At 42.2% G+C, this 18,525-nt stretch overlaps 2 protein-coding genes across 2 annotated transcripts; both read left to right on the top strand.

Moving 5' to 3' along the window:
• Positions 1–397: 397 nt before the first annotated feature.
• On the top strand, positions 398–3,019 carry slc10a3 (solute carrier family 10 member 3). Its single transcript, XM_079568575.1, has 2 exons — positions 398–975; positions 1,311–3,019. The coding sequence occupies exons 1-2, from the start codon at positions 845–847 to the stop codon at positions 2,653–2,655; spliced, it is 1,476 nt and encodes a 491-aa protein (XP_079424701.1). The 5' UTR covers positions 398–844; the 3' UTR covers positions 2,656–3,019.
• Positions 3,020–4,504: 1,485 nt separating this feature from the next.
• Positions 4,505–18,240, top strand: fanca (FA complementation group A). The gene is made up of 42 exons (XM_079567335.1): positions 4,505–4,739; positions 5,228–5,340; positions 5,443–5,497; positions 5,572–5,702; positions 6,247–6,342; positions 6,419–6,492; positions 6,772–6,872; positions 6,944–7,054; positions 7,150–7,213; positions 7,525–7,637; positions 7,705–7,781; positions 8,237–8,378; positions 8,733–8,866; positions 9,589–9,699; positions 9,825–9,920; positions 10,513–10,569; positions 10,651–10,739; positions 10,869–10,929; positions 11,098–11,147; positions 11,229–11,302; positions 11,368–11,454; positions 11,589–11,710; positions 11,810–11,880; positions 12,421–12,520; positions 12,607–12,791; positions 13,068–13,152; positions 13,386–13,568; positions 13,680–13,753; positions 13,817–13,939; positions 14,133–14,202; positions 14,343–14,512; positions 14,892–14,997; positions 15,063–15,122; positions 15,251–15,355; positions 15,812–15,927; positions 16,001–16,142; positions 16,274–16,336; positions 16,606–16,696; positions 16,779–16,854; positions 17,429–17,567; positions 17,636–17,734; positions 17,805–18,240. The coding sequence occupies exons 1-42, from the start codon at positions 4,670–4,672 to the stop codon at positions 17,898–17,900; spliced, it is 4,182 nt and encodes a 1,393-aa protein (XP_079423461.1). The 5' UTR covers positions 4,505–4,669; the 3' UTR covers positions 17,901–18,240.
• The last annotated feature ends 285 nt before the right edge of the window (positions 18,241–18,525 follow it).

Raw genomic sequence — 18,525 nt, forward strand, 5'->3', positions numbered from 1 at the left:
GTCAATGGGAAAAGGGAGTCAAACTGCTATGGAGCGTTACCTTTATCTATGTCACTTCCTGTCAGCAGCTTAACAATTCAACTATAAACCTTTCTGCCCAACATTTCACTTCATTAAAATGGCTGCATCGCTGAAATAAAATGATAATTACGCAACTTATGAACTGATGTTATCCTTCTAAATAAGCCATATTTTCAAAAGCATTAAAACCTGTCATATACACTTTAAATATATAGTATACACGTGCCTCACTTTGAAATGTGCATATCACAAATTTAGACATTATTCCATCAAACAAACTGAGTGCTATAAAAGCATAACCTGTCATAAACTAAAAATGTAAACATCTATAATTGTGTTTTATTTTGACATTCCCGGACCGGAAATGCACGTATTAAATAGGTCGAAATTTGCCGTTGTAGCAGAAGTGATGCCGCACACAAAAGGCAGCCGTGGCACCGACGCTTTCCCGTAGGAAGCGACAACGAAACGACCATTTGACTGTGTTTTTTTTTGTTCATGGAAATCAGTTTTACTTCCAGGAGCAGACAGGGAGAGCAGCCCCGACCCGTGTGAGTGAGCGGACCGGGGTTCCCAGCAGCCTGCGGTGGGGGCTGCGTGACAGTTACAGGGCGGGCCTATGTGGAGGTTCCGGTATAAAGGCAGCCACCACAAAATGGGATCTAAACGGGGACGGAAGCCGGCTACCAACGCCGTGCGAATGTTTGATCCTAGAAAATGAAGATGTTCCCGAGTTGTTTTCGAGGGGCGGCGGTGTAAGCGAGGTGGCTGCAGACGAGAGGGAACCGTGCGTCTCGGGCCCCTCCGTCCACAGGGCCTCACGATGATGGGGACGCTCCTAGCGCTGTGTTCGTGTCTTGTGCTTCTCACCGGCGGAGCGGAGCGGGCGTGGGCCACCAACAACATCTGGATTGTGGGCAGCAACAACGAGCAGAGCACGGGCAACAGCAGCCGGTGGGCCTTTTTCATGTTTTCTTACTCGTGGTTGTATATCATAGGCTACATTCGTATCACGAGCAGAGCCAAGTCGAAAATACTGATTGGTAGCGTTACGCGTGAACAGCAACAGTCTGTTTATTCGGGGATTTCCCGTGCCCTATTTGGCCTACTACCTCTAGATGCTATGTGACATTTAACAGAGGAAAACCACTGAGGTTTTACTCGTCATGTTTTTATAGGCCATGTAGTAGGTTAATGTTTACAGTGAGAATTGAGCTAAAGGCCTTTATCTGGGGCAGCCCTTTGCTTCTATTTTCCCTTGTGTTGTAACATGTATTATCTCTTATCAGCTGGCGTGTGGAGGGGACCAACACAGACCTGAATGTGGAGATAAACGACCTGAAAGCAGAAGAGGCCTTCCTCACAATTGGAGATGGCTCCTCATTGGAGTTTGACTTTCCTGAAAACTCTATAGGTGTAATTGTGGTCTCCACCCGGTACCCGAACAGTAGTTCCAGGGGCCAGGATGGCTGTAAGACTACCATAAAAGCGCAGTCCCTGGATCCTGAGGTGCTGTCCATCCTGAATGTGTCCCTCAACAGACACTCTGTGGGAGAACAGAGCTACATCATCAGTATCCGCTCAGGCTTCCCTGGCCTCGCTCGGCTGCACATCCAACTGTTGAGGCTCCAGCAGGACTCTGCTCCAGTACTTGTATATGAGAGGACTGACTACTCCATTAAAGTAGAGCCATGGAGTGACGACCCGGCCTCCCGCCTCATTCGATCAGGAGGTCTTTCCCATTTTTCTGAGCACCCTGTCCTATTCGCCTTGCTGCCTATCATCTTTGTCAACAAGTGTGCCTTTGGTTGTAAGGTGGAAGGGGAGGTTCTGCGGAGGTTGCTGAAGAGGCCCACGCCACTGCTGTTGGGGGCTGTGGGACAGTTCTTGATTATGCCATTGTACGGCTACTGTGTGTCACAGCTCGCCCGTCTGCCCAAAGCCCTGGCCCTTGGGCTGGTCATTACCTGCTCTGCCCCTGGCGGTGGAGGGGGTTACCTGTATAGCCTATTGCTGGGGGGTGATGTGACCCTGGCCATTTCCATGACACTTGTGTCCACAGTGGTAGCGGTGGGGGCTATGCCCTTGTCCTCTGCCCTATATGGACGGCTGTTGGGGGTCCATGCAGCTCTTCATGTGCCATTTGTAAAAATCCTAGGTACTCTCCTGTTCATTGCCATTCCTATCTCTCTGGGTGTTCTTATCAAACTGCGTCTGCCGGGCCTCACACGCCTCTTGCTGCTGCTCATTCGGCCTCTGAGTGTGCTGCTCATGGTGGGAGGCGTCTTTATGGCATACCAGATGGGAGCATCCATCCTAGCCAATGTGTGGCCCCATATCGTGGTGGTTGGGGTCACAGTGCCGTTGCTGGGCCTGGCAGTAGGGGCACTGCTGGCCCGCTTGGCACGACTTGACCTGCCTCAGAGGAAGACAGTGAGTATTGAGGTGGGCGTCCAGAACAGCCTGCTAGCCCTGGCTGTCATGCAGCTGTCCTTCCGCCGCACAGAGGCCGATTTTGCGTCCCAAGCTCCGTTCATTGTGGCCCTGAGCAGTACGTCAGAGATGTTGCTGATGGTGCTGGTTTATCTGGCCCGAAATCGCCTGTGTCCCCCGGCCCCTCAGTGCGACGCCTGATTGTTGCTGCAGCTGTGTTTGTGTTGCTCCAGAGACTTGTGCCGTCTTTACTGTTGAATGCGGAGCAGTTTTACTTTGCTCCTGTCTTGTTTGATATTTTTCATAAAAACCAAAGGCCTTTAAATTTACAAGACCTTTTGTGATGGTTTTACATGTCATTTTAAAAGGAATTCTTCTTGAGGACCTGGAGTAAATATTCAGCTACTTGTAAGAGATATTTTTCTACCAAATTACTTTTGTACCAGTGTTTTGTACCATGTTTACGGCAATCAATGTGTCTTACACTGGGCGGACATTTAAGTGGACAGTGGTGTATTGCTGTGTTGTGAATCCTTGTACTTGAACTTGGAGGATTACAAAAAATATAAAAAGCTTGTGACATCAGTATGTGGCTGTCTCTCTATCTTCTTTTTGTGTTGTTGAGTTATGAAGCTGTGTATTTATCCAGATCACTTATATAAACTGCCATTGTGTATTTACTGCTGAAAGTCAACACATTGTACAACAACCTTTTGTTTGTATGTAGGTTATGTACTTTTACTTTCTTTGTTTAGCACAGAAGGAAAGCACTGGGTAAACGGACATATCAAGTAACCTTAGACTAATCCTGTTTCACAAAGGAGTTCCACAGCATTCGTCATGATGGCTATGAGAGGTCATTTTTATATATATATATATCTTATTATAAATAAAGCTTATAATGTTAGTTCAATTTGCTCAGTAGCATTTTTATATCGACCATAATTCACACACATAACATATTAACAGAGGGGCAGAACACTTTTGAGAGTAGTGGTTCTTTTATTGGGGTTTGGGACCCCTCGGGAAGTCCCGAGCACCGACCCGGAGGTCTCAAGATTTCAAGATGTAGAAAAGAAAAATGGTGATGGTATATTATAGTTCTTCGTTGATAACGGCTTATATTTGTGAATTGACAAATAACTAAATAATGTAAATTCATATAAACTAATAAAAAGGTGGGGGTCCTGAGCTGAAAAATGAGGGAACACATGACCCCTTTTGCCATGTTAAAAAAAAGCACAGGGAGACTTGACACAATTTGATTCAGCCGATTGCATGTAAACATTGTAATATAATGTATTCAACTTTGCATAGGGGAAAAAAGTCAATTGCCTCGGATTGGCACATTGATCTTATAAGTGAAGCAAACAAATGTAGTCGTAAAACACAGCAGCAGTAATATCCATAAGTGCTGTGCATGAGTTCTTTGCAAGTGGTTCGAGGACACAGCACATGAGTTTGTAATTCTATTGTATTTTATTAGAGAAGCAACTGGGTGTGAACCATGTGAACACAAAAGTTTTTTCCCTCTTCCTGGCACCTATCCGCAAAAAATGTGAAGATCCCGAGAATCCACAGTGCTGTGGCACTGAAGTGGCAGAAGTGGCAGACTTGGCAGAAGTGGCAGACTTGAAGACACTGACGTCTCACGTGGCCTTATGTATCATGTATCATGTATGATATCTGGGACGCAGGTAAGGCTCAGTTGTAAGTCTTTCAAGGATATGTTCCAAAACTGTCTTTACTGTAGATAACAGGGAAGGCTATCTATGGCACATATTCCAGTTTTCTGACCTACCATCCAACCAAAGCTCCTTGGATGAGACCGTAAACCCAAAACATACAGGTAGAGGCTGACTGGCTGTTGTACTAAGATAAATATATGTAAGATGTTATAAATTTCTGGTTCTTTACTATTTTTGTTTGCTTTAGTCCAGGTCAAATTTTGAATACATGTCTTAGTATTGGTTTAGTCCTGGTTCTGTCCTCATATCCAAAGTAAATATGTTACTAAAGGTTGCTGACTCCTGCAGTGGTACAAGTTGATCTCTGCCGAAGCTGTAGGGGGCAGTATTGCGCCCTTAGCTGATCGCAGTAGATGAAGAACAAAACTTGTCTGATGCCCGCCAGTCTACAGCACAAATGGAAGCAAACAAGAGGTTTTAATGTTGTGTAATTATAAGCAAAGGCTGCATCTTTGTCCCGTGTCACTATGGCGTTCACATCCAGTGCCTCGTGTAGTTTGATGTCACAGAAGAAGAGGTCCGTGTCCAGTTTATTTGGTGAGTGAGACACAGTGTTGACAGATGGAGAGTCAAAACAATATCAATGACAGCGGGAAAGATATCGATTTATCAGATCAGATTACCTTAAATCTGTTTTAGATTGATGCCTAAACTATTAGGAATTTGAAAGCCCAAATGTGGTCGACCTTGTAGCCCATTTACTGAGAATTGTTATCACAGTGTGCGTGATTTCTTTAGTATCCAATTAGTAATGGTAGAAATAATATAGATTGACAGGCCATATGCTGATAGTTTACACTGAAATGCTCAGTGACCAATATGGCTTAAGGGAATTGCAAATGCCACAACAACCCTGCCCTATAAACAACCCCATCATACTGTAAGAAGATACCAGTTCAATCATGCATGGCTCCTTTCTTTCTCTTATGGTTGTTTAGTTGGGGGGCATTTGTAGCATCCATGTGGAATGACCCTGCTGCTTACTTGCATGGATAAATATGGATAACATGTCATGTCATCTGCAGCGGGTCGTGTGCTGAAGAAAGCGAAGCATGGCCCTTCTTTGCAGGAAGCTGCTCTGAGACTTCTGCAGCAGAACCAGAGAGTGGAGGATCTGCTCACCGAGGTCTCATCCAATGTCATTTCACACATTAATCCAACTTCTATTACTACGTGCCATATTCTGGTTGCCACAAGGTTATTTTTATTTGTTGCATTGAATACCTTTCGTGTCTTCCAGATTTCAAACACCCCAAGCAGCTCAGCACAATGTCAGCTCATTCCTTCTCTTCTACGTAGGTTCACAATCCTGTAATTATTGTTTCTTTGATCAATATCGCAAATGAATGTGATTTTTGTGTACGCACAGTGAGTGAGCTGAAGCGTGAAGCTGAGCACCGCGGTGTCTCTTTGACAACTGTAACCGTGGCAGTGCTTGTGCGAAGAATGAAAGAGTTAACTGCAGACTCAAACAGTGAATTACTTCCAGCTGCTTGTAGAGTAAGTGTGTCTGTTAGGATAACTTTGTAAACAAGGCTGCTCTTAAAGTAAAGTGTGTGTGAGCGACTTTTCAATCATAGACCTTTTGTTTTAAGTTTTAATCTCAACCAATTCAGTACAGGACGTTCCTGATCTTAGCTGCATAAAACAAACTCACCAGGTTTAGTCCTGATTCTGGGCACCAGCAGGAGAGCCTCGGATGCTTCATATGGCACTAACATGTCAAATATGTACTTTGGCTCTAGGCCATGGAGAGACTTGAGCAGAAGAAGAGCACAGATTTTTTTAAAGTCCACATTTCAGAACAACAGGAAGCCAATGCAGAGACCTGAGCCCTGGACCTATATGGTTATATTTTCTGGTTCTAGTTAGATAATAAAGTACCTTTCTACAATCTAAAAGTAAAGGATAGATGTTATTGAAATGAGCAAGCAAATTCTTTCAGTTTTGGTGTTGATAAAATACAAATTTACAGAAAGCCGCAGATTAAGTTTGAGGTATTATATGTTAGGATAATAATAATAATTGTCTATGTCTGGCGCAGGCCCAGCTGTGTGTCCTGCTGGAGTCCTGCCGTGAGCTGTTGTCTCAGGGGGCGCTATGTCCCGAACTGCTTTGGAAGGAGCTCAGCAGAGATGAGGTAAGTGCCAAGCTCAGCAATGGCAAAAATAAGATACATAATAATCATTGTAAAGGTTAAATCATTGTGTTCACAGGCATTCCCAAAGTTGGAAGTAGCTTTCCATCTTCATTCTTACAACATTATCTCTCTCCAGTACATTTTGGAAAGGTAGGGATTATTTGCTGTCTCTTTTAGGGAATATCTTAACATGTTTGTTTATCACTGAAAATGTATGCGAGAACTGGCTGGGATGTGTTTACCAATTTTTGGTTCTAAATATTCCTACAGTTCTTGCAGTTGTTGTGTGTGACAGCTGTGGTTAAATTTTTGATAAAGAATAAATATATAATTTCAATAATAATACATCAAGTGTGCTTTTTATATTTGCTCCTGGGCTACAGAACTTGTGTAGATTGTGACCTGCTATTATATTGCTTGTAATTGCAGCCATGGAGTGAGGCCGTGGCTCGTGTCAGAGCTCAAGGCTCTTTGCAGCTGGACTTCGAGTGAATCTGAGGCCAAATGTGACCAGCGAAGCGTGCTGAAGCGTATGTCCACTCTGACATTATTCTCAAATTACATAGATGGAGCAACTGGACTGGATATTTGTTTATTTCAGTGGTGCTCCAGGTCCTGGTGGGGGCTGGTTTTGATCTCAGTCTGGAGGATGTGCCACAGAACAAGAGGCTGTCTGGACTCTGCTGCTCCATCCTAGACCACATGCTCTTCTGTGAGTTCATACACAGTAAACAACTTAATATCTTCACTTACTCTTTTTCAGTCATTTTAGTATTTTAAAGTTATTATTTATTTGTGTGTTTTTAGGGCTTCTGGAGACTATTGAGCAAAATGAGTCGTCTTCACTGACTGGAGCAGGAGCACAGACATGGTACATGGATATCAAACAATTTACATTCATGACCTCATATCACTATGTATACGGTATATTAGGCCGGTGTTTTTCAACTGGTCAGTTGGGACCTAAAAGTGGGTCATGAAACCATTTTTAGTTTTAGAGTTCTCAGTGTTTGAATCAACATAACTCTGAATAAATTATTTCTATTTGAGTTGCTGTTTGTCATAGTTGAAGGTGGGTCCAGTTGAGAACCACTGCTTTAGGTTGTTAGTATGGATGTTATATTACAGTATTAGATCGTGTTTAATCTCACCCTTACTTCTTATTCCTCCTTTTTGGTTCAGGCTTGAGTTGTTGGACACTACTCTGTGTGGAACTCTGGTGTCACCCGAAGCACTTCAGCGATTCTTCACTCACTGCCTCACCAAGACTCTCACCTTCAAGCCCCGGCTCACAGGTAGAAAACCTCACATTCAATAAAATCAAAATCTCTCAGTTTGAAAGATTTCTCTGCATTTCTCCAGTGTCATCGGCCATAACTCTGCAGAACGAGTGGACGTTTGCTAAAACCAACCCACTGCTCACAAACCTTTTTTGTCAGGTATGGTTAGGTTGTTTTTTTTCACGTTTGTACCTTGTGACAGATGTTGATGTTTTATAGCATTAGGTGCTATAAAATACTGTATGTTAGATTTGTAAGAGGTGTCTACTTTGATGACTATAGTTGGTAGGAGCATTTTGCAGGTATTTGGTAATATAAAAAACAATGAAATCACTATTACACTGTTGGTTAGAAAGTTCAATATTGATCTGAGACAAAATATCAAGTAGTTTCACTCTTTGGTCAAGCCCTTCCCACCCTTCACCTCTTAAAAGTCTGTGCAGCCCATTTGGCTGTAGTGAAGATATGGAGAGTGTTTTAAATTTGAAAGGATTGAGGAAAGCATTTTCTGGATGCGTACGATTTCAGGAGGATCTTGAAAAGAAGCTTAGAGACAATGGAGGCTGTGTATGCGGCAACACAAGTATGTTTATGTGGCCTTTTCCACTCTGTAGCTGACTGTGGTGTCCAGCATGCAGCAGCTCTTTGTTGACCTGCAGCAGATTTTGTCCACTCATGAAGTCAACTGGAGACATGTGCTGAGCTTCCTGTCCACTGTACTGGTGTATAACCCCTCTGCCCAAACCAGTCTAGCAGGTGAGGCCTGATCCACTCCATCGACGCCTGCAGGGGGTTCAGAAAGTTTGCACACCACTTTAACTTATTTCTGTATTGTTACTAAACTGCCTGATACTGAGATTATATTTTGAATTGGAAAACATCTTAAAGTAATTTCTGTACAATAATATATATAAAAGACAAAATTTAATGCCATTGTTGACGGCATAATCAATACTAATTTTGTCACGATTTGGATAAACAAGAGTACACATCCTGGAGATTCAAATCTTCAGTGTCAAATATAAATAGAGGAGTGTGTACACTTCCTGAACCCACTGCACACTGTACAGTTGCTTTATGTCCTCATGAAACTGCTTGTGTTTCTGTCAGAGCTGCTGAACATTTTGCTGAGCACTGCTTTTCAAAGTTATGATATCGAGAGCGTCATAACCGCGTTTTTGTTGGCACGCCAAGGAGCACTAGAGGGACCTGCTGTCTTTCCCTCCTACACGGACTGGTTCAAGGTATCTATTCCTTTGGAGGTCAAGTGGAGGCTGATACTCCTCCCACAGAGCAGCTAAACAAACAAGACAAAAACAAATGCAGCACAGTGTGTTCACTTGAAGTCATGCCTTTACTAAGCATTTGTTTCTTGATTTTTATGGAAGAAGTATAGAATGTATAGTGTATAGTATAGAATGCAAATATTTAGATTCACAGGATGATTCATGCCTTTTTGATTGGCTCCCTGCATCTTAAAGCCACAGTGCGGTCCATTCCAGGTTAAATGCTACGTTACTACAGCAAAGAAACTGTTTATAAGACACTGATCAGTCACCACCATGCCTGCAATACCAAACATACTCCTAATCTTCAGCCAAACACCTTTTTTTTCCTCGTGGGTTATCAAAATCAAACTTTTGGCTGAGACTGGCAAAGTACTTCATGGAGACAAGCTGGTGATATCCTGCTTCCAGCAAATTCATGAGTCAGGTCTCAGGAGAGGCCCACACATGTTTGGAGGTGTATTTGTTAAAAACACCATCAAAAGAGTCAAGTACAGACTTAAATTATTCCTATTGGGTGAAACGCAATATGGCTTTAAGAAAGTGTATAAAGGTTTCTACCGAAAATCCAACTCCGTCTTTAAAGTCTAGAAAGAAAATGACGTGACAGGCCAGTGTTGAGACTTTTTCCACATCTAGATTCAGTAAATTCTGTAACTGGTGCTCTGTCTTTCTTTCAGAAGTGTTTTGGTGGTAGCAGTAGCCCCCACGCAGCCAGTAAGAAAGCTCTGGTGTTCCTGCTGAAGTTCCTGTCTGACCTGGTGCCTTTTGAACCCCCTCAGTACCTCAAGGTGCCTCCTAGTCCTTTACACATACAACATTGCTGTTATGTCTTTGCTTGGCTTGTTTTATTTTTATTTAAGGTTTATGTTTGACACTTTCTCATGACAAGTTCTCTCCAATGTTGACTTTGCAGGTTCATATCCTCCATCCTCCATTTGTTCCAGTGAAGCACCGCGGTCTCCTCCTGGAGTATGTGTCCTTGGCCAAAACCAGACTGGCGGACCTTAAAGTAAGCATTATAAAGCAAAACAAGCCTATAGCACTTTTTTTTTTTACATAGTTTTAAAGGCAATTTACGTAGCATTTGCTCTTAATGGTTTATTAAAGGTACTGCAATCACAACTCAACTTTTAACTGCCTCAACCGCTTTAAGCTGCTTGAAAAAAGTTTGTGAATATACAGTATCATATGTCAAGCTCGGAATATCCCGAATTCAGTCAGAGTTTAATGGAGACTTGCACTGGCATGAATTAGGATTTATTCAGGAATGTCCTGGGATTATTAGGTCATGACTGAGTGTGTGTCCTTTTATGTTTATTACAAACGGCGATTGGTTCTGGCAAGAGTGGGACTCTGCTTTCTGATTTAATAACATGAACTTTTGTTCTCATGAGCAAAATGTCCTGCATCGTGTGAATTTATGTGTTTCTGTCAATAGTTCAACATTACAATTGTTCTCAATAAAACCAGCATTTGATTTGAACATTGTTACTTCATATCGAGTTGCATCGATGGGTGTTTTGTCATGAAATAAGTATTCTGGAAAAAAAACTAAACTACACCTTGAAATCAAATAAATGTGTTGCTCTGTGTATGTGCAGGAGTCATTGGAGGATATGGGTCTGTATGAGGACGTATCTGCAGCACCAGCAGAACAGGTAATAAACTGGACTAAACAACTAAATTTCTGGTGTTGGAGTTGTAGTTCTAGCATTTCTAGTCATGTGTTGTGTATTCAGTCGCAGTGTCAAGAGGCCCAGGACGTGGAAAAGGCTGTGTCTCTGTTTGAAAGCACAGGGAGGATCTCGGCCACAGTCATGGAAGCCAGGTAAAACTAGAGGAGAAAAAACTATTGCTGAAATAAATAATGACACGCACGGATAATATGTGCCTAAATTGTCTTAATTGCTGTTGTCCTGCCTCAGCTTTTATCTAACTTGTGAATGTTCTGTGACAGTATTTTCAGACGTCCATATTTCCTGACCCGGTTTCTCCCTGCTCTGCTGGCTCCAAGAGCGGTCAGTACGCTGCTACATTTCTGATTCTCTTTGTTTTCATTTGCACATTGTTGTAGCTGTATTAAATTCTATACAAATTTAGTTTTTAATCCTGAGAATACAACATAACATTAAATAGCACTATTAGAAGGCAAAAAATTAAGTGTGCTTCTTCCCGTCTTGCTACAGCTTCCTGTCAAAGCTGATGCTCGCATGAAATTCATTGAAGCTCTGAAAAAGTAAAAGCTTTTTTTTCTTTACCATATACTGTTAAATTGAATGTGTTGCTGCTTTATAATCTGAGTTTTTCTTGACTTCAGAGCAGATAAGATCCCAGCCGCACAGTACTCCTCATATGTGGCGTCCTGTCAGAAAGAGAAGCAGACAGATGCTGGTACACAACACTTTGATTCTTGTGTTTGGTCTGTAGCATTAACCTCACGTATGATGCTGCTGTAGTTACAGATCCTCACGACAGTCCTGTGGATGTCCTCAGACTTCAGCTCGACACTTTCAGAGAGTTGGCACTTAGGGGAGACGAGAGAGGTAGGCACCACATTCATCACAATATGTTACTACTGAATACAATGGCAAGTTCTCACGACACACACAGAAAACACTACATTAAGAAAATATTAGGAAACAATGCATTGGTTTAATGGTTTTGATATTATCCTCAGAGCTGTTTGCGCAGGTGTCCAGGATGTCCCACACCCTGAGTGTCCTCTGTCCACCAGTGTCTCAAAAGACTGCAGTGGTCCAGCTACAGACAGATACCCCGCCCCCTGACCTCCATGTACAGGTCTGTTTGTATAATCATCAGCACTTGTCTACGTAGCATTGTCTTATTGCGTTCATTGAAGCCTGACATGATGCATTAAAATCTGTTTCTGATGTTAAGGTGGCCGGTATGATCCTGAGGAGCTTCTGCCAGTGTGTTTTAGACACATCTAGAGCTGAACCACCCATAAAGTAAGGCTTGATTCAAATGTGGGGTTTTCACTACATCTTCATCAACTTTAAGTACATTTACCAAAACAATAGGTAGCAGTCTCGGTACCCGGTCTTAAAAGCTGGGAGCATTTCATCATGTAACATCATGGAGGATGTCAAGCTGTGAGACCTGATTGACCTGATGGAGTTTGCATATTCCTGTTTCCCTTACCTCCATCCAACATCTGATCTGTGCAATTTTGTTGTACATTTGTATTATGACAATAAAGTTATTAATTCATTCATTCAACATTATCGGTTAGATAAAATCCTGAGCATCTGCATTAAACAATCCTTATCTGGTGCTTCAGGACACAAAACGTGTACAATAAAAAAGCAGAGAAGCCCCAAAGGCTAAGATGATTTTTTATTAATAGTTTCAAAAACAGCAAGCCTCATTTCTGTTTCATGTTTTTTTTTTTTCATTGCATTGGCAACAAATTCTTTCTTTTTTTCTTTTATCAGTTAGCGTCAACCAAGTTGTTTGATGTATGACTGCTATCTAAACCTCTGTTTCAGACCGATTTCATGGGCTTCCAGGTTTGTGATGGCGCTGACTGAAAACAGACAAGTGTTTTCCAGCCTCTTACACAGACTGTGGGATCTCTTTCATAACCAGGTTCGGTGGAATTATTCAAATTGCGTTAATAATTTCCTGTTCTATGCCTGTAAACTGATGACTAACATTTCCCTTGTGTTATAAAGGCGTCCTCGTTGAGTGCTGCTCATGTGCTGGGACTGTCGGTGCTCATGGTGCAGCTGCACTCATCCTGTAGCCTCAGTCCTCTGGTGGAGCTGCAGCCTGCTGCGTCGAGTCCTGTGTGTGTGACCGAGGCTCTGTGCTCTGCGTTCAGATGCCACACCCGCACCCACATGCTCTTCTGTGTCAGGTCAGTCTGCACTCAAAGAAGGTTAGCGCTAGATAGTCTGCTCAGGAGGGACGGTCTGCTGTGATTTTGGATAGATGTAGTTGGTTTGTCTGAAATCACCCTAACCCTATTCCTAACCTCAAACCTTATCCCTGTTCCTAACCCTAATTTGTGTCATGATATCTCAAGTTTTTATAGGAGACTATGCCTCCCGAGTTGACCATTTAGCATTATCCCCTCTCACAATGACTCGAAGGACAACTCTACAGCCATCAAAAAGTTTATCTTCTGTCTCAGGTTTTGTGTGGTGGCTGTGTGCTACGGCCTGCGCAGAGGAGACTTGAGTCTAGACCAGCTCATTCCCTGCAGTGTTTACAAGATGGTACTTACTTTTATGTTTGTTATTTGTATATGTAGATTCAGTCTGGCAGTCTGACGTCACCTCAAAACCCATTGTGGTTTGAGTAGTCAAATTTTCCATTCAGTTTTCTCACAAGAGTGGAGGCTAAAGAGCTTCCAGAATGGACTATTTGTGTAGAGTGTGATTAAGAATAAGGTTGGTGACCCCTGAAATAAATACTGTAAACAGTATTTTATTTCCTGATTTGTTTTCAGCTTCTCTACCTCATTCCGCGGTTGCTTCCTCGAGCCCGGGCATTTCTCCATGATGGTCCTGTAGGTGATGTCGCTGTCACGTGGAAAAGCGCCACAGACGACAGCCAGTCCTGGACAAAGTCTGCTCTGAGTCTATGGAGTAATCCTGCCTTTCAGTCCCTGCAACGCAAACCACAGTATCAGGTAGCACATACTGTATTAAATGGTTTCTTCTCATTGATTTCACCAGATTCATAAAAAATTGACTCCTTAAACAACTAGTCTATTTAACCGTTATTGTAATTGTTTTCTCAGCTTTCGTTCTCAGAATGGCTACACAATGAGCTCCAAGTTTGCAGAGGTGAAGACGCCTTGTCTGATCCTGAAAGGTGAGTCCTAAAAATATTTCTAAATTCTCCACATTCGTGCTGAAATGGTCTCTGTGTGCGAAGGCAGGAGTACCATCAATGGGCCTGCATGGAACTGTTCCTACCCCGGCCCGAACAGGAGGGGGGCTGTGGAGGAGACATGAGGACGCTCTGCTGCCGGCTGATCAACGCAATCCTGGAAAACAGGTTTGTGGCATTTTTTGAGGGGGCGGTTGGAAGCTTTGTTGGCTTCAGCAAAAATTATATTATAAAGGCCTGCTCGCCTCAGTGAAATGTATTTATTTCTATACATAGCATTTTTGGTCAGATTGCTATTTAATTTCTGGAACATGACTTTTCTTGTAATGTAGATTAAAGGTTTCTCTGTTCCGTTGTACAGTGAGGTGAACAAAGGAGAAAATAATAAAGGACCAGAGTCTTGTCTTCCGGACGTCTTATCCAGGCTTCAGGTGCTTGTTTTTAAGAGTTCATGTGTAAGAACCAACATTTTAGTGATAGGTAGTGAACTGGTTACTATCTGTGCAGAAGTTCTGACTCCTCATGAAAAAGGTGTGAGGTGAACATTATTAACAGTGAGGTGTGTTCTCAGGAGTGTGTGTATGAGCTGTCCCTAGCTGAGCGTTCTGGGGCCTCTCATGGAGCCAGTTTGGGCCCCTGCCTTTTGGAGCTGCTCACCCAGAGGTTGTCCTCCGTCTCAGCAGACTCTTCCAGCATCGGCTCAGAGCTAACCCTGCGGCGAACTATGAACTCATGGAACAGGTTTGACAATCTCATGGAGAATGTTTCTAAGTCAAGTAATCGGGCATTTACTTCCTCACTAAGGCTCCACAATAAAATGTATTGCCAAATTTCAATATTAGGTGATTAATTTTCCGTATCACAAGAAGCCACATTGTATTGCAAAATTACTGAGGTCTTCTGATTGAGAAATATACAGCACAACCTAAACACAAATGCATGGTCACTTAGAAATTAGTAGTTTTGGTCATAATTGTCCATTTCACCTTTCAGTCATAATTTGGTCTTGTTTTGACACAGTTTGGGGATTTTTCTGTGTGTGTTTCTGTAAAATGTACATTAAAACTGGATGTGTTGGGAAAAAACGCAATACCTGACTTTGTCGTATTGGTTGTGGCAGAGTGATGCTGGCCCTCCCTGCAGAGCTGTTCATTCCTGTGACACACCAAGCGGGAAGATCCACTGTGGACTGTAGCCTTCTAATAGAACACATCAACCAGCACCAGGTTTGTCCATATAGGCCTCTGTTCCCAAAATATGCTGTTGGTTTGACTCATTTCTCTTTTTCCAGAGAGCAGTGTGTTGTGCAGCCAACCTGCTGCCCTGTCACGCAACTACACATTTTGTTAAAGTAAGAGGAGTGCAGCAGATTATAATAGCATATATTTTTCCTAAAGAATCTTGTCATGTTTAGGAACACGAGCACTAATTGTACACAGTATATAAAGGAAAATAACTAATTTTGTCTGTGTTTTGCAGGGAGTGTTGAGTGCGAGTGCACGCTGTGGGCGTCCGGCAGGAGAGTTCAACACAGCCTGGTCTCGGATCAGCCTACACTGCCCTCTGCTCCTCGTCTCAACTGTGGTGCAGTACATTCAGAAACATATTCTAGTTTTCAGATAGATGTTAACACCAACAGCCTTAGTAAAAATGTATTGACACATATTCAAGACCATTGTAACGTGTTTGTAAACCGCCTCACATGTCAGATTACATTTTTTATTTATTTCTGTCATGTAATTTTCTCACTTTATTTCATGAGTTTAGTTTATTTGAGCAACATAACAAGATGCATGCAGGTATAGTATACATATCAATAACAGAAGATATTTAAAACAGCAGAAATATTTAGTGCAGTGCTGCTCAAAGGGAGGAGGATGAAGTTCATAATAACTTCTATGGCCCTACCCCTCAAGAATAGTTGTCTGTTCACATAATTGAAAATCTTAAAATAGGTTCCCCATTTTCCAAAACCCAAGAGCAAACATATACAGAATGGCCAGATGTAAACCTAAGTTGCTGATATGTTTGTGTGTGTAGTTCTGGTGGGAGCACATGTCTACGATCCTGCAGTCGCTGTGGAGGAGGTCATGTGATGAAGCATCGCTCCCAGAGCAGCTGATGTTGCTGTCTGAAGGCCACCAATGGGCTCACAGGTGAATGTTTGTCATTATCTGTCTGAGTAATTCCCTCCTCTTCTTAAGCAGCGACGTCTTGCTCCTCTTTCAGGGTTCTATGTGGTCAAGTTGGACCCCCACCCTCGGCCCCCGCCCTGCTGCTGGCGGCATGTTTGTACCGGGCGTTGCAGGACTGTGAACACGTCGATGATAGCTATATTTCAGTGCTGCGGCGAGAGCAGAAAACTTCAGAGGTGGGTCATTTTTGTTTCATGTTCGTAAAATGCATGCAGAAAATCTACTTTGACAAGAAAGTTAGGAGGGTTAGTCAATAGTCTTTTAATGTCAGTTACATTTTGTGATTTTTATTTTGTTTGTCTCTCAGGTTTTGGTGTTTCTTCTTTCTTTGTGTGTCAACCGCTACCTGTCATCTCTGCTGCATCCTGAGGTACTTCATGAATTTGCTGTTTTGTCATATCAAGTCTACCAATCATAGCAATTGTTTCTATACACATGGGCTTTTTTACTCAGAAAATATCTTTATTTATGGTTTATGGTTTATGTCTCAATTTACAGCTATTTAGCATGCATGCAACTTGTTTTAGTCCTGAATGATTTTTTTTATCATTCTTTTTTTGAAAATATTTCAAGAGAATACACGTTAACTCTTCCAGTTAATAAGACAGTTGTGAAATATTGTAATTTTTACCTTCTCAGGAAAACCGCAAACGTACAGTTGGGACGTGCTCTGCTCTCCTCAGTGAGCTGGTTTACTCTGCGGATTGGCTGAGCATTTTCAAATCTACTGGTATTTTCACATTTTACTGTACTTTATCTAAAAGTACAATAATCCAATAGTCCATAGTCATTTGTTTTTGTCTCATGATCAGAGCGAGGCGTTTACCAGCCTGTTGCCACGATGACGCCAGATGAATTGAATAGACTCATGCCATGGGCTTTTTACAGGTAATATTCCTCATATATATTAATATATATATATTGTTTGGTCCTTTCTATTGACAATAGGCTATGACAATCAACATGGAGGTGATAGACTTTTTAGTTCAGTCATGATAAAAATGTGTTTTACGCACACATGGCAAAATGTTTCAACTGAAAAAAGCTCCTTTAGGCTTGATTCGTATGAAAAAACGGGACACCTGGGACAGAGCTTGTGTAAATCTGGGACAAATCAATGGTTTTGGAGAAATCAACTGGGACATGGGACATGGGGCTTAAAACTGGGACTGTCCCAGGTAAACTAAAAGGCATTTAATTTAATTTAATCATTTCCCCAAATTTTACTGCTTAGATTCAATTCAATTGTACGCAACTCTTTGTTCAAAAGTGGCCCATTTTTGAACAGGGATCATCATCCCTGTTTGATGGGAAGTGCAAATCTCAAAGGAAATGAGGCTATATTTGTATATAAAAATATACTATTTGGGCATCAAAAAGCATAAATTTGTACTTGCTGCTGGCTGTATAAACCCTGTTGTATTTATGATTCCACGTTTGCTTTTCTTAAATTTCTATGTAGCCTGATGTGTCAGCAGAGCCCGGAGTTCTTGCACACAGCAGCACGTTGTCCAGGCTTCATCCTCACGGCTGTGCTCTGTTACGTCAGCCTGCTGCAGCTCTTTATAGATGGACACACCCCGAAACAAAGCTCCGATCAGGTTACTCAGTCGTTAGTCACTCTTGCACAGAAGTAAATTGCAAACTAAACAGTAAACGTCTATCTTAGGTGGAGCCATCCCAAACTGTGGTCCAAAGTAAAAAGCTGTTGCTAAGATGTATTTCTCAAGTGTCAGGCTCAGCACTTTCCTCCTCGCAGTGCAAACAGGTAAGGCATTTAGTGGTGATAATAACTATTTCCACTGCTCTGTGCCTCTCTCACTGTGGCCCGTCCTCAGCTGCAGGAGCTCTGTGCAGAACTGGACCCAGAGATCAAAGCCGCCCTCAGCCACCACCAAAACCTGAGCCTCAGCCCCGAGATGGACTTCCTCTGAGCACGACACAGACCACTGAAGTTAAAAAAAAAAGATTTATTTACAGCACAAAGGGTTGTTAAAAATTAAATATGAATAACTTAATAAAATATGTTTCAATTCAGACATCTGACGACATCCTTGAAATTATTAATATTGGCTTTCATTCATACATTCAAATGCATAGCACACCACAGTTAATATTTCTGTAACAGAGGCCATTAATTTAATTAAATGTTAACATTACTGTATTGAATGAATGCTAATTTGAACTGCAGACATTCAGGTATTCTGAATGTATTACACCACTGTAATCTCAGTGAAGCAACAATCTCATGCCACTATTACAGGGGTAGGCAAGTTTTGTCATCAAGGGTCGATTTTCTTCATTGTCAAAACACAAAGGAACACGATTATAGCCCAAAATACACAGATTTCTACAAATTTCAGTGTTGTACATGTTAGGATTAAACGACGAGGAGCGGAGTGGTGTTCCTCTGCAAAGTGCATTCAAATTGTGTAATGCACAGCCCATTGTCCCACAGCCTTCAACTATTTGGGCCTGGTTGCTTTTTATCAAGTCCTGGGCAGGAGCTGTTCTACCTGAAACTAGTTCCAGCTTGCTGTTACTATGGAGACAGCTGCA

The sequence above is a fragment of the Gobius niger genome (assembly GCF_951799975.1).
Source record: "Gobius niger genome assembly, chromosome: 12".
Lineage (NCBI taxonomy): Eukaryota > Metazoa > Chordata > Actinopteri > Gobiiformes > Gobiidae > Gobius > Gobius niger.